We start from the raw sequence: 26,391 nt of genomic DNA, 5'->3' as shown, positions 1-26,391 counted from the left end.
TGGGGGGGTGGGGAGGGCACTAGAACGCTCATTTTCCCCTTATTAGGCATACGCCTGCCTTGGAAAAATGCCTTAGGACCATGTCCAAGTTCTCAAAGTGTTCCTCATTAGTTTTCCCTGATGTCAGGATGTCATCTACGTAAATGGCAACCTGACGTAAACCTTGCAAAATGTTCTCCATTGTCCACTGAAAAATTGAACAGGCTGGCAACACCCCAAATGGCAGTCTCATATGTTATACAAGTCCTAATAGATATTAACTGTGGGAATCCCACTCTCGTTGCCACTGAAATAATTCCACAGAGGCCGGTATTGTTTCACCAAGTCACCCTTTACTTATATGTGAATGGTCCTTGACTATAGTACTGCCTCAGGCAGAGTCAGGTGCCAGAGTGTCAGTATTTCCCAATACTCTCTCTTTTAGGTCAGCCAAGTTCTCTAATTGGACCAGATTAACAGCCTCAATCAGGGAACTCACATTCTACATTCTGAGGAAGGGTCACTGGACCCAAAACATTAACTCTGATTTTTTTCTTCACAGATGCTGCCAGACCTGCAGATCTTTTCCAGCAATTTTGATTTTGTTCACATTCTATGAGGTCTGGCCGGCCACAATCACTACACTTTCCTTTAACTTTCTTGCTCATTTAAAATATTTTTCATTAAACTTCTGAGCCTCTCACCTCCATTTCGGGCACAATGCTAGCTGTATTATGGTTGTCTCTCCTCATACTGGTCCCCCTCCCTTTCAAAAGAACAATTAAGTCCCTGTTGTCTTCATAATGGCAATCAATTCAAAAATGTAAAGTTAAATAGTTGCAGTTTTACGTCTACAACAATTGACCAGATGTACCTACTTGGAATTCGGCTAAAAATAATCTTGATTCATCGGCCTTCTTTCTCTTGTATTCGTCAATCAGTTGCTCAGCGGCAATGGGCTCCACATTGAGTAGTTGTTTTTCATCATCTGCAAACAATGACAGATATGGATAAAGATGTGAACTATTTTTTCTCCTGAGAATTTAAAGATACAGCCAATGAAAAGTTAAAGGAAAGGATAAGTAACTGACCGTGTTCGATAAGTTCCACAAACTCTTCAGAATTTCTATTTAAGATTGAGCAAAAACAAGATTATTCCATATTATTAACTGATTAAAAATATAATTAATTAACATATTTTCCCCATTACAAAGTCAACTATCGGGCTTGGCATCCAACTGGCCATCACTGGTGCCAGCAGTTGAACGATATGTCAGCAGTGTCAGGCACTGCATGATATTAAAGTGCTGCACGTCAGAGCTGGAGGGAAAAGTCGACTTTAGAAACACTGGAAATTTTCAGCACAGAAAACCATTCAGCTCATTGCACCTGCGCCAGTCAATAAAGAATTATTCAGTCAATTCCCACATGATGGCTCTTAGCCATGACCTTTGTTTGAAGGTGAAGTGCACATTCTGTACCAATGTCTCAGTAATTATTGTTAAAAGTATGGGAAAAAAAGAAATTCGTCTGCAGATCTTGGTTGAAGAACAGATTGGTACAACAAATGGAGCAAGATGGGTAGCATTCAATTTTTAAAGCAATGTAAATCTTCTGCAAAAACCTCCCAAACAGCTTATCAGAACCTGACAGTTGTTTGAAAGCTAGTTCAGAGGAAGTGGGCTTTCTGATACAATATTTCTATAACTTTTTGGCATGCCTGTTCTGTGAAAACATATTATTGGTTGATACAGTCATCCTACTCACTGGAGGAGTGGATTAAACTATTTTAAAATGAATAAAACAGCTACCTTGAAGATTTTCTCTGCAAAATATATATCTTGTAGAGCACAAAAGCCAGAGCAAGTGAGGTTGCAATGATCAGGAAGACCAGGAATCCAATTAATGCCTTATCATTATCTAGAACAGGACATTCAATAATTACTCACAAAGAATGGTTCAATGTAGAAAAATGTACATGTTCAGTATAAATACATCAGCATAGGAAATGTGAAATTTTGGAGAACCAATGGCCAGAATTTTCCCACCTGTTCAATAATGGTAGACGGTGGGTTAGTTCAGGTATCTGGGAGTTACACATTATATGTACTTTTAAAAGTCTAAACATGTTGAAGAAGCAGACAACTGAAAGCCATTGGACTATGATTGTAATAATGATACTGAGCACCTGGCTCAAACATCCGTTCCCTCTGCCTCTGGCATACCATGACTGCAGTATGCACTATCTTCAAAATGCACTGTAACAACTTACTGGCTTATTTGACAACACCAGCCAAACCCACATCTTCTACTACCTTAAAGACATCAGGAAAAATCCAACGGCTCCAAGTGCCCCTTTCTATTTGGCAGGGGTGGGTGCAGGAGAGATCTGGGAGGAGAGATGGAGTGCAGTGTACACACTAGCATGGAGAGTCAACTTGTCCCAAACAATGGGTGCAGGTAAGACATGATTAAAGTGGACACACAACACAAGCTGGATGCAGAGGTCCTTTCAGCTTAAATAAAACATGTCAGACCTATCACAGTTGTGAAAACTCAAATGGAAAAAACCACTACCTCGTGGTTGGGTTGGTTAAACAGCCTATTGTATACAGCTATAGGTTTAGAACTTAGTTGGGTGATTATTTTCTGCTGAGGTGCAGGATGTGGTTTTCAGCATGTATGATTCATGCCTGTTACATTTGTTTCTCTGCACATTCTAAAGGGATATGTCCAAAATAGTCTTAAGTTAGGGTAGGAGAAATAGAGCCATGATAATTAATTAGATGCTCAATGGTAAACAAATTGGCCACCTGGAAGAGGAAATTCCTAATTACATTAATTCCTTAGGGGATTATGTGATGGTTTATCCAATGTTGTATCAGAAAATAGAATCATCTAGGGCATTATACATAACTAGAGACCTAAAAAAAATCTTTCACAAGACTGATTAGGGATAGTCAGCATAGTTTTGTGGATGGGAAATCGTGTCTAATGAACTCAATTGAGTTTTTTGAAGAAGTAACAAAGGGGACTGATGACAACAGAGCAGTGGACATGATCAAATGGACTTTAGCAAGGCATTCAACAAGGTTGCTCATGATAGACCGATTAGCAAGTTTAGATCACATGAAATAGAGAGAGAACTAGCTATTTGGATAAAGAACTGGCTTGAAGGTAGAAGACAGAGGGTGGTGGTGGAGGGTTGCTTTACAGACTGGAGGCTTCTGACCAGCGGTGTGCCACAAGGATCGATGCTGGGTCTACAGTCTTTGTCATTTATATAAATGATTCGGATGTGAACATAGGAGGTATGGTTAGTAAGTTTGCAGATAACACCAAAATTGGAGGTGTGGTGGTTGCCTTTATTGGTCAGTGCATTGAGAATAGGAGTTGGGATGCCATGTTGCAGCTGTACAGGACATTGGTTAGGGCCACCACTGGAATACAGCATGCAATTCTGGTCTCCCTGCTTTAGGAAGGATGTTGTGAAACTTGAAAGGGTTTAGAAAAGATTTACAAGGATGATGCCAGGTTTGGACGGTTTGAGCTATTGGGAGAGGCTGAATGGACTGGGGCAATTTTCCCTGGAGTGTCAGAGGCTGAGGGGTGACCTTATAGAGGTTTATAAAATCATGAGAGGCATGGATAGGGTAAATAGACAGGCTCTTTTCCCTGGGATGGGTGAGTACAAAACTCAAGGGCATAGGTTTAAGGTGATAGGGGAAAGATTTAAAAGGGACCTAAGGGGCAACATTTTCACATAAAGGGTGGTGCTTGTATGGAATGAGCTGCCAGAGGAAATGGTGGAGTTTGGTATAATTACAACATTTAAAAGACACCTGGACGGGGATATGAATGGGAAGGGTTTAGAGGAATATGGGCCAAATGCTGGCAAATGAGACTAGATTAATTTAGGATATCTGGTTGGACAAAAGATCTGTTTCTGTGCTGTATATCTCTATGACTCAATGTGTGTCTGTGATAGCAGGAGGGTTAGGGCCAAAAAGCTTTCATATTTCAGAAATCGTTGGACTGTTCACTGTGTCAAACTGAAGGGGTTCATAGCCCCTGCTAATTGGTCATCTCCTCAGTTGGCTAAACGCCAATGCATCCCTTGATTGAAGAAAGAATGACAACAGCATGACTGAAGGTGGGGGTTTGCAACTCAACACATTCTCTGTGGCACATTCAATAACCGGATAACATTGAGCCAAATTGGTCTGGAATACCTCACAGCATTGCTGACAATGAATTCATTGGTTTATCAAAAAGACTTGTTGGCTTGCCAGTTCTAATAGGAATTAGAATTCTTTGCATTCTAGAATACAATTTGAATGCAGTAAATAACTGGGTGGGAAAGCAACATAACGTTTCCCAGCACATGGAGTTGACAAAATATGATTTTAAAAAAGTATTCCACTTACATTTAGTTGTGATAGTATAGACTGCACTCTTTGATTGAAATTGATAATTATCGGCAACTAACTGTAATAGAAAATACAACAGTAGCATCAGGAAAAGTATGATCTCTATATGATATAAACATAATGAACTTAAAACAAAATAAATTCACTTTACCTTTAGTTCAAATTTTGTCAGGTATTTCAAGTCTTCAAAGACAAAGTGACACTTTTTATTTTTTACTGTGCTTTCACTTTTACCGTTTGTATCACGAATTGTGGCGCAATATTGTATATCTTTTCCATTATATTCATCGCGTTTTAATTCATTACAGGAAAGTTCAATCTTATTATTTGCTAGAAATTTGACCTCTTTTATCTCAGGAGTTTTTGGTTCTATGAGAAAAATGGAAGTTTTTTTTAGAACATGCTGCAATATTAAGTTAAATAAGATCAGAAAAACATTTGCATCTAATTTTCTGAGTAAAAAACAAAGTTCCACAATTAAAATGCATAACCCAAACACAATTTCACTCAGGTTTTCTTTTCTGTCACAGTGATTTTAAAGCTTGTCAGATCTGATTATGGCCTGTTACAGTTATCAAATTAAACCATTGAGAAATTATTACATTTACTGTGGGTTGATCTTTAAATTATTGATACCTCTACAAAATAATAGATTCTGAAGATGATTCAAAAGAAAACTTGAATTGCTCAATTTGAATTAAGTTCTGATGAAAGGTTATTGGCCTGAAATGTTGCCAAAATTTTACTCATCAGGCACATTGGTAATGTGGGGCCAATATTGAGGGTGGCGTATGTTCAATCGGGCTGTGGGAGTTCCCTGGCAATCTTATTAAAATGTTGCCAATTAAGGGCTGAAGACAGCTAAATAAAGATATGTTTTGTGCAAGCAGGGGAACTGTGCTCAGAATGCCAGAAAGAATCAGTGCATGGAAGATGAAATACCATTCATTTCAGAGGTGACACCATTGAACAGCATGGATCACAACAGGGCAGCCCATCTCTGGGGGAGAGGTAGGTTTGGAAGCTATGGTGAGTAATGCAAATTACTTCTGCCATTCCCTTGACCAGTTGGTGCTGGTCTAGGCCTTTAAAGCCACTGGAAAATCTTGGCCATGGGAACAGAACTGGGTTGGGAATTTTCAAATGGCAGTGTTTTCTCCAGCTGGCCATCTGAGACTGGACAGGAAACACATCTCCGCCGTTCCACTGCATAGCTATTTAATGCTTCATGGAACAGTGACTGGCTCTGTGAAATCAAATTTTCCACCCCAATTCCTTCGAGAGCTGCTGAACTAATCCAATTGGCTGGCAGCACAACTGGTGGGTTTACAGCCTAAACCTGAAGAGGACGTTCTTACAGTTGTGAACTTTAGATATGTCCAGGTTGAGAGGTCAGAGGGCAAGAGCTCTTTGATTTCATGGGGGGAATGTCTTCAGTGGGCACAGAAGACCCTCGTGAGTTCAGTCCGCTGCATCATCTCCATTGACTGGCATCAGTTGAGGCACTTTATGCCTATCTCCTCCACTGAAGAGGCATCTTGCTCAGATTCGTCCTCTGGCACCATGGCTAATCCTTTCTGCTCATGGTAGATGATAGTAAAGTGTGTACCATTCCAAGTATAATTTGCAGGGCTTACCCAGATCTGTCAAGACATTAAAACTTCTCTTCAAAAGGCCAATGGCCTGCTCAACGATGGTGCTTGTAGTCATCTGGCTGTGGTTGGATGTGCCCTCTGTCTGTCCACTGGGGTTGGGTACAGGGGTCAGAAGGCATAGCTTCAGAGTTTAGCCCTTACCTCCCTCACCCATGCCAACGATTCAGCCACAAAGGCCTTCACATCTAAACAGCAAAGGCAATTAGGACCATATAAGGATGTAGAGGTGGCATGGCAGCTTCGTAAACCTTCACACACATTCGCATGTGATACATATAGTGGTCACTGATGACTTGAAGATTAAGGGAGTGAAATTTTTTTCTTGTTCACAATGGCATCTCACTCGTCTGAGGGAGCCTTGACAGCCCTTTCTGGACAGTGAATAGCTGCCTGAGGCTGTTGTTTCAGCCTGACTGACCCGAACAATTGTGAACTTGATATTCTGCCCAGCACAATGGAAAGTCAAATCTTCGACTTCCATTATGTTGGCTGAGAGATCTTACAAAGATCTCCAAATGATTCCTGGAATGAGCCACAAAACACTAAGTGTCAACGTCTCCTTTAAGGTGACAGACACAGGCACAGATACAGGATATGTGTCACATCTCAGTGGTGACAACCTCTGCTCCAGCAGGGATAATGCAGGGCTAGGTTCTTGTCAAAGAGGTAGTTATCAGGAGTCAGGGATTTTCCTGACTACATGATTTTGCCCTAGGTTTGTATTGAGGAGGCATACATGGACTGGACAGAAGCACACCACTGCTGGAGGTAGCCCCACAGCAGCAACAGAGGCAGGCACTGGTCAGGTCAACAGTCTGGCAGGCTCAGCTCTGTTTATAGGCCTACTAGATCAGTTGTATTTGTGACGCTAAGGTCCTCAAGCCTCAACCCGAACACCATCTTACCGACCCTTTCTATATTTAATTCTGGGTTTTAATTTGGGTTTTAGATTTTAGTTCAAGATTTAGTTAATTTTTAAAGACTGTTTACAGATTGAAGAAGCCGTTTTTGTATGAATTCACTTAACAATCCCAGAACACTGACAAACTGGATTGAACAGCAATCAGCAACACAACATGCAACTCAGTTATACTGTAACTGAAGAACATGGAGTAATTATTCATGAGTAAAGGCAATATTTTTATTAATTCATACCACAGTCTTGAAAACTGTTTGTATTTTAAGCAGTACTGTCAGAACAGACTGTAAGAATGGGTTGGGAAAAGCATTTACAGGATTCTTATCATTGTCAACGTCCTTAGCACTGAAACTTATAACTAAAAGCTTATCTTAAAGTGAGATGGACCATGTATGCATTGACAGATTCCATTTAACCATTACCATATTAACAAATTTGATTTTAACAATAACTTTGAGGGGGAAGAGGGGTGTTGTGTCAACTGGAGTTAATTCTGAAGGAACTAAAGGTATTAATATTGTTTTAAGTACTCCAAGCATCCAGAGTAATGGTCCTGAAGTGTGGTCCTGCCCTAAGGTGGTTTCAGATTAATCTAACGGTGTCAGTTTCAGTCCTATTAATCAGGTTTTTCCTTGTAAATGTTGAAGCTTGAAGTCAAGACAGTTAAACAGGGACATTTACTGGTACTAAAACCTAAGGTGTTTCACTCCAAGGAGGAGATCTCTTATCCAGGAGCAGGATTTTGGCTCCCGTTTGAAATCTGTCTTTCATTTTTGATAAATATAACTGCTGTGCTTTTTGAAACGGCAAACAAAACAAGAGAACACATTATTAACAGAATGGTATTGAGAAGAGTAGAGGAACTGAGAGACCTTGGAGTGCATGTCCACAGGTCCCTGAAGTTGGCAGAATGGGTAGATAAGTTCATAAATAAGGCATATGAGATGCTTAAGGTATTGAATATAAAAGCAGAAATGCAATGCTCGAATTGTATTAGACACTGGTTAAGCCATTGCTGGACTTTGTGTGTACACTCCTGGTCATCCGATTATAGGAAGGACATAAATTTCACTTGAGAATAAAGAGAGAATTTACAAGAATGCTACCAGGTCTTGAAAATTGCAGCTATGGGAAAAAGATTGGATAGGCTAGAATTGTTCAGCACAGAGGAGACTGAGTGGTACCTTAAGCAAGATGTACGAAATAATGCGGGGTTTGGACAGTGAGCACAGAGAAGACCTGTTTCCCCTAACAGAGAGGTCAATTAACAGGAGGTACAAATTTAAGGTGACTGATAGAAAGATGATATGAGGAAATGCTCTTTCACCCAGAGGGTGATAGGTCTGTGGAATTCACTGCCCAGTTTGGTACTTGAGGTGAAAACTCTCAACTCATTTCAAAGGAACCTGGATGTGCACCTGAAGCATTGTGACCTGCATGACTATGGTGCTGGTGCAGAAAAGTGAGATTAGAATGGGTAGCTCAGTTACTCAGACAGTGCAGGCATGATTGGCTGAATGGCCTCTTTCTGTGCTGCAAGTTTTCTATAGTTCTACCATATGATATCAACAGTTCAACACATCCTACATCCATGCAGTCACATTGAGACAACCAGGAAAAATCGGATCCTGTTTTAATTTATTTTATCAACTCATGGTAAGTGGGCATTGCTGGCTGGACCAGCATTTCTTGCCCATTCCTAGCTGACCTTGAGAAGGTGGTGGTGAGCTGCCTTCTTGAACCGCTGTGTCCCGTTTGCTGTTGGTTGACTCACAATGCTATTAGGGAGGGAATTCCAGGATTTTGACCCAGCGACAGTGAAGGAACAGCCATATATTTCCAAGTCAGGATGGGGAGTGGCTTGGAAGGGAACTTGCAGGTAGTGGTGTTCCCATCTATCTATTGCCCTTGTCCTTCTAGATGGAAGTGGTCATGGGTTTGGAAAATGCTGTCTGTGGATCTTTGGTGAATTTCTGCAGTGCATCTTGGAGATAGTACACACTGCTGCTACTGAGTGTCGATGGTGGAGACAGCAGGTGGATGTAGTGCCAATCAAGAGGGCTGCTGTGTCCAGCATGGTGTCAAGCTTCTTGAGTGTTGCTGGAACTGCACTTACCCAGGTAACAGTGTTCATCCCAAAAGGACTATAAAATAAGGGTTTCAGGCACTATGTTTCTTTAAACACTCCATGTATCTTGACAGCAAATGAAGCGTCATCCTAACCCAGCTTAGGTTTAGATCAACCTACAGATATCAGGGTTTTTTTCAGTTAATCAAGGATTTTTGTAAATGTGGAATCTTGACGTCAAAACAGGAAGTCAGACACTTCTGTCAAGGTTTTAGTAATTTTCAAAGACAATTAGGGATTTCTGTTGACATGAAAACTTAAAGTGTTTGGTTTTAAGTAAGGAAGAGATCTACTGTCAAAAAGTTAGATTTTAGTTCCACTTTAATGTCTGTCCTGCATTTGTAATATGTAGAAACTTATATGATATTAGTGTCTTACTTGTTTATACTTAATAGAATATGATAATATTCCCAAACTCAGGTCCTAATCTTGCCTGATGGTGTATCTCCGTAGGACTTCTTGGATTTAACTTATATAGTTTGAAGGAGTAAATTCAAAATTTTACTTAGGTGAGCTCAAACAAATTGAACTAATTTAAATTGATCTACACTTCCTTCTAAAACTTAAAATCTCACCCTGCCGCATCTCCATCCTTTAACATCTTCCATGGCTTCTTCATGCCATCTCAGTTTTCCCTATGACTGACAGGCCTCCACACCCACTCATGCACAAAGCATGTAACACATGATCCATACAAAAACACAGATAAGTGCTTAAAATGTTCATAAATTTTAAAAAAAAGTCATTCAACATTCTCTGTGAAAAGCATTGCTCCCTTACCTTCTCATACAATTGTCATTGAAACTCAGGAAGTGAAAGTGCCATTGTGGACACCTTCAATCCATTTTATACATCTTAATTTTATCCAGGTAAACACACAGCATTGGCAATACACAAAGGAATATCAGGTTATTACAAAAGAATAAAGGTGTTGCTCCATGCTAGCACTCTTTTTTAAGCCATGCAAGCAGACCCATGCTTAGATAAGTGCATTCTTTTTATTCATTCACAGGATGTGGGCATTGCTAGCTATGTCAGCATTTGTTGCCCATCCCTAATTGCCAAGAGGGCAGTTAAGAGTCAACCACATTGCTGTGGGTCTGGAGGCACGTGTAGGCCAGACCAGGTAAGGACATTATGAGCTAGATGGGTTTTTCCCAACAATCAACATGATCATCATTAGACTCTTAATTCTGGATTTTTATTCAATTCAAATTCCACCATCTAACGTGGCAAGATTTGAACCCAGAACTCAGGGGTCTCTGGATTCACAGTCCTGTGATAATGCCACCAGCCGCCGCCTCCCCATTAGCCATGCTTGTGGTTCAACCATGCTGTCATAACGACGTCATTTTGAAAAACCTACGCCTGGTTATCTGTTGAAAAAGTGTTGCTGCTGATACAGTTATCAGCAGTCCTCACACCCCCTTTCAATCATTCTGGGCCTGGTACATTTCTTTGTCCAAAGATGCTGTCTGATGTTCTCATCCATTACGGGATGAAGGCATCGCTGGCTCGGCAGCATTTATTGCCCATCCCTAATTGCCCAGAGGGCAGTTCAGAATCAACCACATTGCTGTGGATCTGGAGTCACATGTAGGCCAGACCAGGTAAGGATGGCAGTTTCCTTCCCTCGAGGACATTAGTGAACCAGACAGGAGTTTCCAACAGTCAACAATGGATTCACAGTCATCATTACATTCTTAATCTGGATCTGCCGAATATTTTCCAGCATTTTTGGTTTTTATTTCAGATTTTAAGCATCTACAATCATTTTCTTTTGTGATTTGTTTTCTTATTGCTGTTGAAATGTTAGGAAGTTAAGATTGGCACTCAAGCAGACTGAATGAACGAACACATGGAAATACGAGGATATAATACACCATCAGTTCAAATCCATGAAAGGCATACTTTGCTTTAGGGAAAAAGTACAGCAGCAGAATGTGATTCCCATCATTACAGTGCAACTATAAATGGATAGTAAATACCCATGCTCTGAGGAAGAATAAAACGGTAATGGCCTTTAAATGAACAACAGAACGAGGTATTATAATTCAATTATATCATTGGAATACTTACCACTTGCATTGGTCATAACATGTGCAGTTCTTGAATTTAATTTATTTTCATTTTTGCAATCTTTATTGTTGGCTGTAACGATTACTTCATAATTTGTATATGGACGCAGGCCTTTGCATGTTTGTGAAAATTGTTCTATGGTATCTTCTCGAGTTACATTTTTCCCTGTGAAGCCAGCAATACAGCTTTTAAATTGTTCTTACAAATGCTTATATTTGGCAAACTCTGCTTTGAAAATTTGTTGCGATTCTTTGATTATCTTTTCACATGCCTGGATGGCTTTCTGATCTTGAAACTTTTGCTAGTCCCATACTTAGTCTCTGCAGCGAGTGTGGCATGGAGAGAAGGATGGAGATTTGTTAACTGCGGAGCTCCTCAGCCTAGAGACAGCGAGGGAAAGAGACAGGGAGAGGGGCTGGAGAGGGGTTGGAGAGAGGGAGGGCAAGAGGGGGAGGGAGAAAAAGGGAGAGAGAAGAAGGGAAGAAAGGGAGCAAGAGGCCAGGTGAGAAAGCAAGGAGGGGAAACTGGAGAGAGAAAAAGAAAGAGAAAAGGATGGAGAGAAAGAGAGAGAGAGAGAGAGCTGGAGAGACTGGTTCCTTGGACCAAACAGCTCTGCCAACTCATTCGAATCTAGGAGCTGAGGTCAGTGCCAACCCCTGCTCTTGAAGTTTGGGCACAATTGAAAATGTTGAATAAAAGAGATCCCTTTCGGATGTGACCATTGGGTAATTACAAGAGATATGGCCTCCCACCATCACCGCCCATTCTCTCCATAGCCCAGTGTATTCTGTTGTACACTTGAACTTGAATTTGTTAGCTTGTGCCTTGGGTGTTTGACTATTGGTAGACACATCTACCATTAGGATTCATTAAAGGGACCTCCCTGACCCCCAAATCTACTTACAGAAATTGTGTTTCTGATTGTGGTGATCCTTGTTTGACTGCCAGGTTCCATTTTCTGTAGATTTCAAGAGGTTAAATACAAATTCATTAATCCAAGACATCAATTTGCAGCATTTTTGTTGTCAATTTTTTTCTGTTCTTTGCTTTTATGAGACTTGTCTCAGAGTACTTTCCCTTTCATTTTCTTCTCTCTAGTCTCGTCCATCATATTGAACAAAACCGCTCCATCACACCCACCTCCCAATCCAAGATTCTCAGCAATCACAGTCACATAGAAACATTTTGACAAACAGTTACAATGGCATCCCCACCAAACTATACATGCCAAAAACCGAAATGAATAACATAATAAATATTTCCGATGTGGCTTCTATATGGCTTGACAATATAGTAAATATACCTGGCGCTATTCCCCTCTCAATTGTGCAATGTTGGATTTTTCAGCCTCCTCTCTCTGTAATTCAAATTAATATAAGTGTCGCTGGTGCTCAGGTTCTATGTTCCACCATCCTCCAGTCTCAGGTTGTTTTTCTCCCATCCTTGCTATTAACAGGCTCAACTGCATCTAACTAGTATCTTTCTATTAGCAGCAAGTACAGAGGAAAAGAAGCCTGTGACTGTCTCATAAATCAGCCTGTGACCTGAGCAGCAGCAAGCAGGAAAGAGAATGATGGCATAGGAGCCTGAGCACTGAAGTGACCTTTTCATGGAGACTGTGGGGTTGACCAACATGGACACTGTGGGAGTCACTGAGGGAGGAAGAGGTTGCGGGAGTGAATAAGGAGACTGAAAGATGGCAGCAGAGGGGGGAGAGATAGAGAGAGAGAGAATGGGAGCAGGGTTAATGAGGAATAGCTGAAGTCACAATTCCTTAACCTTGTTTATGTAAAAACTGTGAAATTAATAGTAGAGATCAGACAACTAGAACTGTCAATAAGTCAAGGTCTTGAATTTGTGTCTTCAGCTACTTGGAGACGAGAGAAACTTGCTCTAATTGTCCTTTTGAGGAGCATCTTGGGACATTATTGATGCTTTCCAAATGCTACTTATTGTTACAGCAGAGAAGCTTAAGGGGAGGTTTAAGAGAGACATTTAACATCATGAAGGATTTTGGTAAAGTAAATGGGGACATATTGCTTCCATATGCAGGGATGTTTTGAACTGCATCACACAAATTTCAAGAATCAATGGAGAATAAAAAATATTTTCTGGAGGGAATAGTTATGACTTGGAATGCACTGACCAAAAGGTGGTGGAAACTTATTCCATAGCAAATTTTAAAAGAGAACTGATATAATAACTGATGACATTAAATTGATGTATTTGAGAGACTGGATACAAAGCAAACTCAGCCAAGAAAATCAAATCAAGTTCTTCAAGATGAAGTACTTGTGATAATGTGATAATTATTAATTACTGCCAACGATCCTAGCTGGAGAAGAGTAACTACGGAGGATGGTGCAAGAGGAGGGTTTCAGATTTCGGGGACATTGGAGCCGGTTCTGTGGGAGGTGGGACCAATACAAATTGGAAGGGCAGGACCAGGACTGATGTCGGGGGATGAGGTGGGGAGTAGAGTATGGACCTAAACAGGGTGACAAGAGAAAGAGAAACAAAGACGGTAATAAAAGTAAGAACAGTAAAATTCAAAAATGGTGGACAGGATAATCAAGGGCAAGAGGCAATTAGGACCACAGTACAAGGAGAGGTTAGGGTGATTAAAAATAGCAAAAGGCAAGTCTAAAGGCTTTGTATCTTAATGCACGAAGCATTTAGAATAAGGTAAATGAGCATACAGCACAAAACGAGGTAAATGAATATAATCTCATAGCGATTACAGAGACATGGTTACAAGGAAATCAGAACTGGGAACTTAACACTCCTGGATATTTGATCTTTCAGAAAACAGGAGGGATGGAAAAGGTGTTTGGGTAATACTGTTACTGTGAGATGAAATCAGGACACTTGCGAGAGATGATCTAGGCTTGATGTTGTAGAGTCCCTTTGGGTGGAGGTAAAAAAACAGAAAGGGAAAGAAGACATTGGCAGGAGTAGCATATTGACCTCGAAACAGTAGCCACTCTGTCAGAATGGCTATAAGTCAACAAATAATAGGAACATGTAAAAAGAATAGAGCAATACTTAGGGGTGACTTTAATCTTCATGTTGATTGGATTAATCAAGTTGGAAAGGGTATCTATGACAATGAATACACGGAGTGATTTACAGATAGTTTCCCAGAGTGATATGCAATGGACTTAACCAGGGAATAGACTGCCCTGCATCTGGTAATGGGTAAGGAGGCAGTTAATAAATGATGTCAGACTAAAAGATCCCCGAGGAAGTAGTGATCATAACATAGCAGAATTTAATATTCATTTTGTATGAGAGAAACTTGGGTTGGAAACAAGTGTGTTTAACTCAGACAAAGGGAATTACAATGGAAGGAGGATAGAGTTAGCTAAAGTGGACTGGGCAGATAGATTAACAGGAAAGATAGGAAGCAGGCAGTGGCAGACATTTGAGGAACTAATTCAAGACTCTCAGCAAAAATAAATCCCAGTCGGAAGGAAAGATTCTAAGCGAGGGATGAACTAATCATTGCTAACCAGGGAACTTAAGGACAGCATATCGTTGAAAGAAAAAGCATATAAAGGAGACAAAAATCAGTGTTAGCTCTAAAGACTGGGATAAATTCAGAATCCAGCAAAGGAGGTCTAAAAAGATAATAAAGAGAGAAAATTGCATAGGCAATCTAGCGAAGAACATTAAAACTGATAGTAAGAGTTTCTTTAAATATATAAAAAGGAAGAAAGAGGTAAAGTGAACCTAAACCCTTGAGAAAATGAATCGGGGGGCTAGTTATGGGGAACAAGGAAATGGCACAGGACTTAAACAGATACTTTGCATCAGTCTTTACAGTACAAGATACTTTGAACATCCCATTAACACTAAAGAATACAAGGGAGGAATTAAGTGCCATTACCATCAAGAGAGAAGCAATATTAAACAAACTAATTAGACTTCAGGCAGATAAGTCCCTTGGTCTAAAGGAAGTATCTATAGAGGCAGTGGGTGCACTGGTTGTAATTTCCCACAAATCCTTGGATTCTGGAGACATGCCTGAGGAACAGAAAACTGCCAATGTGACACATCTATTCAAAAAAGGAGGTAGGCGAAAAACTGGGTAACTACAGGTTGATTAGCCTAGCATCTATTGTGGGACAGGTATTGGAATCAATTACTAAGGAAGTAATAATACCACTTTTGGAAAATCAAATTAAGCAGAGTCAGCATGGCTTCGTGAAAGGGAAATTGAGTCTGACAAATTTATTAGTGCTTTTCAAGGAAGTCTCACCCAGAGTGGATAGACGAGCACCAGTAGATATATTGCTCTTGGATTTCCAGAAGACATTTGACAATGTACCTCACAAAAGGTTAAATCATAAGACAAGTCCATGGTGTTGGAGGTAATATATTGGTGTAGATAGAGAATTAGCTAATGGGCAGGAAATAGTAAGTGGTGATGAGGGTGTTTTTTTTCAGGTTGGTGACCTGTAATGGGAGAGGTTTCACAGGGATCAATGCTGGGGCACAACTATTTACAATTCACGTTAATGACTTGGAGTAAGGAAGCAAGTGTACAGTAGCAAAACTTTTAGATAACACAAAAATAGGTGGCAAGGCATGTTGTAGAGTCAGCCAAACGGTTTACAGAGAGCTATTGATAGGTTAAAAAAAAAGGGCAAAAAATTAGCAAATGAGTTATCATTTGGGAAAATGTGAAGTTGTTCATCTTGGAAGGCATAATAAATGAACACAGCATTATTTAAATGGAGAAAAACTGCAGAAAGCTGCAACACAAAGGGACTTGAGGGTACTTGTGCAAGTAATACAGAGAGCTACCACACAGGTGCAACAGGTAGTCAGGAAGACTAATAGAATGTTGGCCCTTATTTCCAGGTGGTTGGTGTATAAGAATAGGGAAATCTTACTGCAAATGTACAAGGTGCTGGTGAGACCACATCTCAAGTACAGTGAGCAGTTTCAGTCTCCTTATTTAAGGAAAGATATAATTTCATTGGAGGCAGTTCAGAGAAGGTTCATGAGGTTGATCCCAGGTATGGAGAGACTGTCTTATGAGCATGGGCTAAACAGGGTGGGACTCTGCTCACTGGAATTTAGAATAATGAGAGGTGATCTCATTGAAACTTGTAGAATTCTTAATTGGCCTGACGGTATAAATGCTGAGAGGATGTTTCCCCTCATGGGAGATCTAGACCAGAGGGCATAGTCTCAGATTGAAAGGGCAGCAATTTATATTGAGGTGAGGAGGAATTTCTTCTCTCAGAGAGTTGAGAGTCTTTGGAACTCCTTTCCACAGACAGTTATGGGAACAGAGTCTTTGTGTATATTTAACGCTGAGATAGATAGATTATTGATCAGTCGGGGTGTCAAGGGTTATTAGGAAAATGCAGGGTAGTGGATGCGAGAAATGTTGGATTAGCCACGATCCTACTGAATGGAGGAGCAGATTCGACGGGCCAAATGGCCTACTCCTATTTGTATTTCTTATGGTCTTAAATGTGGTGTCCCATTGCTTCAAGTTTGAAGTGCTGACTTCTGAGAAAATGTTAAAATAAAAATGTTTTTATACTTTCCTTCTAGTCTGTAGTATTTTTAAATCTCTGTCATTCTGCCTTTTCTTTCCCTCATAATTGATTTGACAACTAAATTTATACCTCTTAATGCTGTTAATATTATAATTCCTCAAGATGACTGGTTAAGGAGACCCACATTTGTTTGTCCTGTTCACTCAGATTCTAGACACCCTGAGAGACCTCCATGCCATTTTCATCTCACAATTTGGAGAATAAACAGGGCCTATCCAAGGAACATGAGGATGTATATGTTTCCCTGTTACAGAAAATCATAAAGCAAAAAGATCCCCAGATATTTCACTTCAATTACAAGGTTGCAACTGCTGCTGTTGTCTTACTCATAGGAAGAATGGTACTTACCTTTACTGTCCTTAAGTCTGCAAGACAGATTAATAGATGTTACTGGTTTTAGTTTGGTAACATTAATTGTCCACTCCACGGTAATGCTCACATTTGAAGGCAGTGTGTTGAGAATTTTTGGTTTATTAGGTTCTATAAAATTTAAATAAAACAGTATCAGCAATTCTGCAAATATTCTATCTATATTTCTAAGAACCATTTGAACTCATTGATGCCTAAATTGACTCTTGTCCAGCTGTCATGTAATGTGTGGTCGATGTTCTTGCATAAGGTGATTGAGATGTTAGAGATACATTTCTTCAGTGACCGTTCACTGGGGCCTGTAAAAGGCAGAACATTGATATGGCCCAATTACTCAAAGAATAAGGGAGGGTGTGCAGGAAAGGCCACAATCACAGGAATGGAGCATTTAGGAGGAACTAGAGCTACAGCATGCCACGAAACATTATCTGTCAACTTGCTTTATGTTTCAAATCCTCAGACAACTTTAAAGATCTTGGAAAGACCTACCTTTCATTCTCCTACTAGAACAGTGTGTAAGATAGGACTGAAGCACATTGAACATTGACTAGTGCTTTGCAAAGCAAATCATGGAAGTACAACTTACATGTATCTTCTTCAACTTGGAAATATATTTATGTCCCACCATAGAAGGAAATAGGACTAAACTCAGTTGCAGGATTTTTACATTCCCAGCTTTCAGCACAATAGATACAAATCACACTGGGAATGGAGGCAAGATGAAGATAGATACTGTACTGTCTATTCACAGCAAAAATAATTTAACATTGATATTGCGATTTCATTGAAAATAATGTCCAAAAGGATTCAAATTTGGTGCGAAGAAAGAGATTGCATATGAGGCTCCAACAGGAGGCTGGCAAATATAGAATAATGTGTGATGAAAACACACTGGAATCATAGATGATGACAGGGATTTACATTTACCACACTGAATGATGGAGAATCAGTGCAATAAAGTGGGGTGATGGAAAGAAAAACGTGGTGTGAGACATGATTACCAGTGGCAGAGCTTTGGATAAGTTAGAGTTTATGGGGCATGAAGGTAAGTTGGCTGCTTATGAGGATCAGAGGGATAAGAAGCTTAGTGTTCATCAGTAGCATTAGCAATTGTTATGGACCAGATCAAACCCCCTTCAAACATATCTAGGAGACAGCCTAGGCCTTAACTTTTATCTTATTTAAAGGGAAGTGTAAGGTTCTGTGTTCCAGATATAATTTGATTGGCTACATTACTTGGCTTTAAGCAAAACACACCTTGTTGTTACCTCTAATTTAAATGCAAACAAAAGAAAGAAGGATTGGTATAACTTTAACTCTGTTGAAAAACTTATTAGAATAATAGATTAACAGACTAATAATAACAGAATACTAGACTAAACAGCAACTGGTCCAATATAGTAACATCCCCTAAACGCAACCTTGGCAAAGACAAATTCAGCAAAATAGATTGTCTCACATGCAATGTTTCTCCGGTCCAACATTAAGAGAAAATTCTAGCAGACAGAGAGATGAATGGCAGCCTCCACAACCAATTTCAAAACCCCAATAATTGCTGAAAACCAAACTAAAAGCCCGGTTCTGTGGGAGACTGGCTCCACCTATTCATGCTGCTTCTATCGTTTTAACATTTAAAAAAAAAACTCAAGGCCTCACAAGCTATTTACTTTTATGGCTTGAATGCACCACTCACACGTATGGCTCAAAACCTTTCTTCAAAAGAAAAACGGGTCGAGATATGCCTCTTCAAGTCATGGTATTATCACACAATTCTGTGCTAAGGACTGATGTTGCTTGTGGGTCACATATGAGCACAAACATAAGTCAGTCACTTGGTCTCTGATGAGGCAGAGGCTGAAAAGCAAGTTGACCAACCGTCATTCTGAGGCTAGGTATTTTGGTCTGCACACATGGTTTGTTAGCCCTGGTACAACAGAAACTACCTGGTGTCCTCTTTTTTCCTTTAACTGACCTCAGAGGATGCCAATCTGAATTTTTATCACTAACAACAGAAATGTAAGAGCCACAAAGAAAGCAGCAGTCAAAAATTCAGCAACAATCTTTTGGTCAAACTGAGAGGAATTTGTAAAGCCAATGAGAGAATGATTGAGAGATCTTTTCCTAATTCCAGGATACTCATTCCATGTGGCATGCATTCCAACGAGAAAAGTCATCCTCATTTCACAGCAATGTTTCAGAGTTACTAAGGTATCTGATTGACACTTTATTGGAATCTTGACTGCTTACCTTTGTATTGTAGTGTTTCACTCGCCATTACAGTCTTCCTCCATTTTGTTGATGTTTGTTCAATGCTAACAGAGCAATTGTATAGCTTACAGGCACTCCAATTATAAATTCTTACACTGTCCATTGTTGCATTTTCTGAAAGGCAAAACACATACATGAAAACAATGATGGATTCATTTCAAACGTGTCTGAACTGATACATTGTTTCTATTGCTGAAAAAAAACACATTTTGACAAAGCTCTTCATCATGCACACATCAGGACAATTCACCAGAAAGAGCAAAGTAAAGGGAAAACAACAGTTATCACGTATTAGTGGAAAGTGATCATTCAGACTCGAAGTCGTGGAGGATTATTTATTAAGAATGTAATGGTGATTGACAGTTAAATATCAAGCTTTGTTTAAATGTTAAACAAGGCAGCTTGATTTAGATTGGTTAAGGCATTGCCCGAAGGAATGCACCAGAGAACGGCTCTTACCTATTTTGTTGAGAAGAAACAGACATAGTATTGTACCTCCAAAACAACAACAGAAGTTGCTGGAAAAGTTCAGCACGTCTGGCAGCATCTATGAAGAGAAATGAGAATTGATGTTTTGGGTCCAGTGACCCTTCCTCAGAACCTGATCCAAAATGTTAACTCTGGATTTCTCTTCACAGATGCTGCCAGACCTGTTGAGCTTTCCCAGCAATTTCTGTTTTTGTTTCTGATTTACAGCATCCACAGTTCTTTTGGTTTTGTGCAGTGTTGTACCTGTTCTTTCTCTCAGCAAAGAATGAGGCCTGAGTATTGTTATAGTATCTTCCAGTATGCACGAGTATGCCACACTGCGAGCCTGACTGACAACCCTAACATGGCTCTCAGTGCAATTCTTCACATGCACAGGGTTACATAGCAAATCTTGTCCAATTACAGAATCACATTTAATGTTGGACACTGTCTGGACTTTTACAAGCACAGACTGGTTAGCCACCAGCATTTGAGGCGTACAATCTACATACTCAACATCACACCGGCATTGAAATTCATATACCACATTGCTCACATGTGATATTCAAAATGTCTTTTCAGATGGATGGTAGCATTCTGTTAGGGGTGAATATAACTTCTGCAAATTACTAACATGAAACAGTTAGCTTCACTTGTTGCTCAAACTTTTGAGGTACTTTCTGCTTCCCCTTCTGGGGTTATCTCTGGTAGACATTTCAGGGGCAAGATTAATTTTCATGATTTTTTGAGGTATATGACAAAAAATCATCCAATCAGGGTCTTGCAGGATGGCTTTACTTTCAATGTTGATCAATCCTGGTAAAGAGGTATTTCTCTTACAATGAAAACAAAGCACAGAGATGGGCCATTTGGTCCAACTGGTCAGTGTTTATACTTCAGATCAGCCTCCTTCATTCCACTTCAGCTAATTCCATTAGCTTTTCCTTCTTTTTCTTTGTCTCTGGTAGGCTTACCTAGATTCCCTATAAATACATCTATGTTACTAGTCTACTCTTTAATATATTACCCTCTTCTGCACTATCTTCATCTATCCTATTACTTCTTCGGATAAATGATTCAAGAAAATTGATCAAACAGGTTTCTGCTATGCTGTTCTATTCTTCTCGTCTCACGACTTGGGTGTACCGCCTCCTCTACATGGGAGGCACAAAGACAGAACAGTGTACAGTCTCTGAAGTGATTGTGTGTGACGGGGTGAGATAGAAGACATCACAACCTGCAATGGGGTCAGGGAGTGGGAAGATACAGAAACATCCTGCAGCCTCAGAACAATAGTCAGAAGGATGTAAGATTCAAAGGGAAGTCTAGTGAGTGTTTCTATTTGAGGGAAGGATGTTGATGTTGGGGGACAAGGAAAGAAACTTCAAATTGTAGTTCTTCAGCATAGAATGAACAAATAAATTCCAATACAATGAAGTATAAGACGGTATATTTTACTTGGAAGAATGCTGTCAAGAGACCTACGATTACATTTTCACAACTCACGATTGTAGATGATATACTGCTGTCTTAAATATGGAGATTAAGAGTTATGACAGACACAATCTCACAGTAAATCCAATCCTTGTGTTGTGAATATTAAACAAAACAGTTTCAATTGAAACAAACAGTTACCCCTCAACTGAGGTGAGCAAAACACTCAGGAGTGTCTTGACTGATTTTTGACTGAGATTTCCCTACTTGGTTCATAGGCCATTTGGCTTTTGAAGACTAATTCACCACTCAATAAGATCCCGTCTAATTAGATTGTGGTCTCAACTCCACTTTCTCTGTCTGCATGCCCAAAGATGTTCTGATAAAAGCTGGATTTCTCAGGCCAATTCAAAATTCTGGGGCTCCACAGGTCAAATCACTGGCCATGAGGTTATGCCAGAGAATGCTAGTTCCCATCTTGCTTCTGTCCCTACCCAACAACTGCAGAAGGTAATTTGGCTGAATTTTAGCGGCTTCAAAAATTCGAGGACAGTGGAATCGAAAGTGGGGTGGTGGTGTCTGCTTCCATTTTGGTGCAGACATGACGGGCCAAATAGCCTCTTTCAGCACAATAACATTACTGTGGTTCTGTCAATAGTTTATCACTGCAGTTAAGGGCTTTCCAGTGCTCAAATTCAGATTTTTCTGCACTGTTCGTGGTACCATCTTTTATCTGAGATCTTCAGGCCTCAGCCCAAAAGTTATCCATCAAAAAATAGTTAAGAAATAGGTTAGCTGGTCATTTATTTCACTGCAGTTTGTGGGACCTTGTGTGCAAGCTGTATTTCCTACATTGTGCCAAAAAGATTATGCTTGAAAAGTTTAGAGCTTCATTAGCATAACCCTGGCGCCACAAAACAGGCTAAATAAATGGAATATATCACCTTGCCCATCTGAACTATTTGCAACAGCTTTGTTTGAATGAAAACAAATTTTGTTAATGTCACATATGATGTTTTGGAAGATTGGTTGCTTTCTTGCAGACTGTGAATAATGCAAACAAAAAACGCAATAAAATTCCTTTTATAAATACCTTGCAATGAATTGCAGCTCCAATTATACGTGAAATTGCACTCAGACGTAGATGCAGGTTTGACCAGAGTAAAATGAATTGCATCTTCAGTTTGATTCTCTGTTTTTATGGTGAATTTTTCATCTTATAAAGAAGAGTTGAAAATAATCACATATGCTCTTATTAATCCGTGTTATATTTGTACTTGGATACATCAAAACCTTGAAAAGTTACAAGCTTGGAAGACTGCAAATTTAATCAGAACTAAACATCATCACACTGTGAACTACACTAACAAACACAATGCTTTGGAGCATTTTGAAGTATGTTAAAGGCTAATTAAACAACACTTACTAGGCGGATGTGTTATGATGTTTATTGGTTTAATAGAAAGGTGACACTTCTCACTGAGAGTCCCATTGAGGGTCCCACTGAGTTCATAACTCTTGCAGGGTTCTAATCCCTCTAAGACAACAGTGACCTTGCTGTTATTTCCAGGCAATTCAAACATTTTATTCTTAATTATGATGCTCTGATCTTCACTGAGGTTGTAAGTAATGGTCAGGGTGACACTGTTACTTGTGACATTCCATGCTTCAATAGTAACTGAAGCATTCTCTGAAAAAAATGAAAAAGAGATTTTAAAAAAATCAAGTTATCATCATGTGTAGATTCATGAAAAAGCATTCTCCAGAAAGGTCAATTATTTTTTCTTTGAGCAAGAGGTGAAAAAAGCATCCACATTTTATCAAATATTAGTGCAAGAGTGACTCTTACACAAGTAAATCAGCCATTGCCCCTTTGCTAATGAAATACTTCCACAAATCTCATTTGTTTCAAACTTGTTTTAGATTTTGCCAGTCTGATTTCTGACTTCCACCAACATTAATGGGCAGTCTGTACAGGACACACAATGGAAAGTGGACAAAATGATGGGTAGATCACCTACTTATGTTGGTTACTATAGAAATCCATCAATTGGAGACATCCTGGACATCCTGTTACCAAAGTTTTTTTTTGTCCCTCAATAATAGCATTTCCATTTGGGACCAATATTCTCTCTCACCACACTCATTTTCCATGCAGACTTGCAGCACTGAACGTCCTGATGGGGACATGAGCTGGAGAGGGGACATGACCTCCCCACTCAATTCAACCTCTACATCAAGCTCAACCAATTTTCTCTGCTTTTTGCTAAAGAAAAAGACAGGGTGGATTTCAGCATCCATGTGGTCCTACAGAATGATTCCACAAATGCTGGCCTGGAGCAAGATTTGCTGGCATTACAGTTCCAGTACAGAAGAGGAGCAACTAAAGACCACTGTTTTTTTTAAGACAGTAAGAAAGCTGGGAGTGGGCTTCTTTTGCAGATCATGCACGCAGTGGCGACCAGGTCCCATGGTTCTAGTGGTCATTGCTCCAACAAATGTCACCATCCCTAAAGTGATCTTATATGTGATCAGAGGACCAACAGCAGGTCAGCAGAGAATCGAACATTTTTCTGTCAACACTCTCATTCCCCACGACTCAAGTTGTTATTCTGAGGTGGCTATACATGGAAGGATTGAGCTTATGTCCATTGGGTGCAGAAGGGGAGTTCTAGGCAGGGTCTCGTTACATGATTCTAGACCTCTAGGCTGCATTTTAATTTTCATGTGCAAGTACAAATCATCACCATCTTGCCATGAGATATCTAATACTGTCAATTCAACAGTGAGTCAATGCAATAATGGTAGCCCCAAATTTCTAGATAGGCTAGAGATCTCCAATTATAATGCTGGAAGCCTCCTTGTTGCCATGCAACAGAATGACTCTCCTTCCATCTCTTCCAAGGCAAATGATAACTGGGAACAAAAACAAGAATGCTCACTCCTTAAACTCGGAATTTCGACTTCAGTGACTAGAAGGGAACCTTTAATTTCTGTGGATACTGTTACACTTGAGTGAATAAAACCTCAATAATTGTCATCTTTAGATTAAAAAGTGGCAGAGAAAAGGTAGGGAATGTGCCTAAAGTGGCACTTAGATCTACCCTTTGCCTGTCATTAAAATAGTGTTCCTGGGCAAGTACAGGTGGGGTGAGTACTGGATTACATCAGTGGATATTATGCCAACAGAACAACCAGGAAGAGATCCAACAAATCTCCAGCCATTTGCTATCTATTACCATGCAACGAGAAGTTACAATTCATGTCCTAAGGTAGAGACCAGAAAGTTGGTAGTTATTACATTCTCCCTGGATTAATTATGTTTTCTCTATCAGGAATGGGAGACATTCGTCAAACCTGTAGTGATAGTAGAAAGTTTGCGTGTTATGTTTATTGGGTTTTCTTGTTTGGCTCAGTTGTTAGCATTGCTGCCTCACAGCACCAGGGACCCAGGTTCGATTCCACCCTCAAATGACTGTCGATGTGAGGTTTGCACGTTCTCCCCATGTTTGTGTGGATTTCCTCTGGGTGCTCTGGTTCCTTCCCACAGTCCAAAGATGTGCACGTTTAGGTGAATTGGCCATGCTAAATTGTCCATAGTGTCCAGGGCTGTGTACATTAAGTGTGTTAGCCATGGGCAATGCAGGGATAGGGTAGGGGGGTGGGTTTGGGTGGGATGATCTTCGGAGGGTCAGTATGGACTGTTTCCTTACTATGTTCCAGCAGATTGCAGATGTTTAATGGTGCATGCAGCATTGAACAGTACAGGACAGGACTAGACCCTTCAGCCCACCATGTCTATGCCAACCATGTTGCCATTCTAAACTAATGCCATCTGCCTGCACGTGGTCCATATGCCTCTATTCCCAGTCTGTCCAAATGCCTCTTAAATGTTGCTATCGTATCCGCTTCCCTTGGCAGCGCATTCCAGGCACCTACAACCTTCTATGTAAAACTTGCCTTGTACATCTCCTTTAAACTTTCCCCCTCTCACCTTAAATCAATGCCCACTAGTACTTGACATTTCCTCTCCGGGGAAAAGACTGTGATTATCCACCATCCTATGCATGCCTCTTATAATTTTATCTACTTGTATCAGGTCACCCTTCAGCCTTCGACGCTCTAGCAAAAACAATCCAAGTTTATCCAACCTCTCCTTATAGCTAATACACTCCCAAACAGGCAACATCCTGGTAAAGCTCTTCTGCACCCTCTCCAAAGCCTCCACATCCTTCCTATAGTGTGGTGACTAGAACTGCACACAATACTCCTAATGAGGCCTCACTGATGTTTTACAGCTGCAACATGACTTGTCAACTTTTACACTGAATGCTCCGATTGATGAGGGAAGCGTGCTTCATTACCACTTTATCCACTTGTGTTGCTACTTTCAGGGAGCTATGGGCTTGCACCCCAAGATCCCTCTCTATATCAAAGTTCCTAAGGGTCCTGCCATTTACTGCACATGTTCCTCTTGCATCTGACCTCCCAAAATACACCACCTCACTCTTCGCCTAAACTTCATCTGCCATTTCTCTGTCCAACTTTTGAACTGATCTATATCCTGCTGCATCCTTTGACATCCTTCCTCCAATTTTTGCGTCATCTACAAATTTAGCTAATCAGACAATTTACATTTTCATCCAATTCCTTTATATATATTACAAACAACAGAGGTCCCAGCACTAAGCCTTGTGGAATATCACTGGTCACAGACCTCCAGCCAGAGGAAAAAAACAACCCTCCACAACTACCCTCTGTGACCAAGCCAATTTTGTTTCCAAATTACCAGCTCAGAAGAGGTTGATTTAAATTTGGCCGTTTGCCTTCATGTTGTAACGCAAACAAATAATCAGCATCTATAAAAACACAATTTATCGTTTTTATTGAACAATAGATCATTTACACTGTAAAAAAGCAAGAGAAGTTTTCTTACCACAATCCTTATCTCCAGCTGGGGTAGCTAGGATTAAAACCACATTACAGCATGTTACAAAGTTGTATTCTTAATTTCCACAAATAAATGCATTTTCTACTTAAGCAGTTTATGCACAAACAGTACACTACTTTGGCATGTGTCAAGTGT

General features: G+C 40.1%; 1 protein-coding gene across 5 annotated transcripts in view; it reads right to left on the bottom strand.

The window, feature by feature from the left end:
* Positions 1–26,391, bottom strand: part of ptprc (protein tyrosine phosphatase receptor type C) — a 144,569-nt gene that overhangs the window by 32,702 nt on the left and 85,476 nt on the right. For all 5 annotated transcript variants that reach the window (XM_048601881.1, XM_048601882.1, XM_048601884.1 and 2 more), the window contains 12 exons: positions 26,242–26,268; positions 22,732–22,995; positions 22,399–22,521; positions 19,383–19,517; positions 17,115–17,246; positions 12,095–12,148; positions 11,191–11,355; positions 4,561–4,778; positions 4,407–4,467; positions 1,791–1,899; positions 1,071–1,105; positions 858–967 (listed from right to left, as the gene is read on the bottom strand). In XM_048601881.1, the coding sequence (XP_048457838.1) occupies positions 858–967; positions 1,071–1,105; positions 1,791–1,899; positions 4,407–4,467; positions 4,561–4,778; positions 11,191–11,355; positions 12,095–12,148; positions 17,115–17,246; positions 19,383–19,517; positions 22,399–22,521; positions 22,732–22,995; positions 26,242–26,268 (1,433 nt within the window). The remainder of the gene's footprint in view (positions 1–857; positions 968–1,070; positions 1,106–1,790; positions 1,900–4,406; positions 4,468–4,560; positions 4,779–11,190; positions 11,356–12,094; positions 12,149–17,114; positions 17,247–19,382; positions 19,518–22,398; positions 22,522–22,731; positions 22,996–26,241; positions 26,269–26,391) is intronic.

This window comes from Rhincodon typus, chromosome 10 (genome assembly GCF_021869965.1).
Source record: "Rhincodon typus isolate 14 chromosome 10, sRhiTyp1.1, whole genome shotgun sequence".
Lineage (NCBI taxonomy): Eukaryota > Metazoa > Chordata > Chondrichthyes > Orectolobiformes > Rhincodontidae > Rhincodon > Rhincodon typus.
Note: the sequence above shows the minus strand (reverse complement) of the source record. Positions and strands in the feature narration are given on the sequence as shown.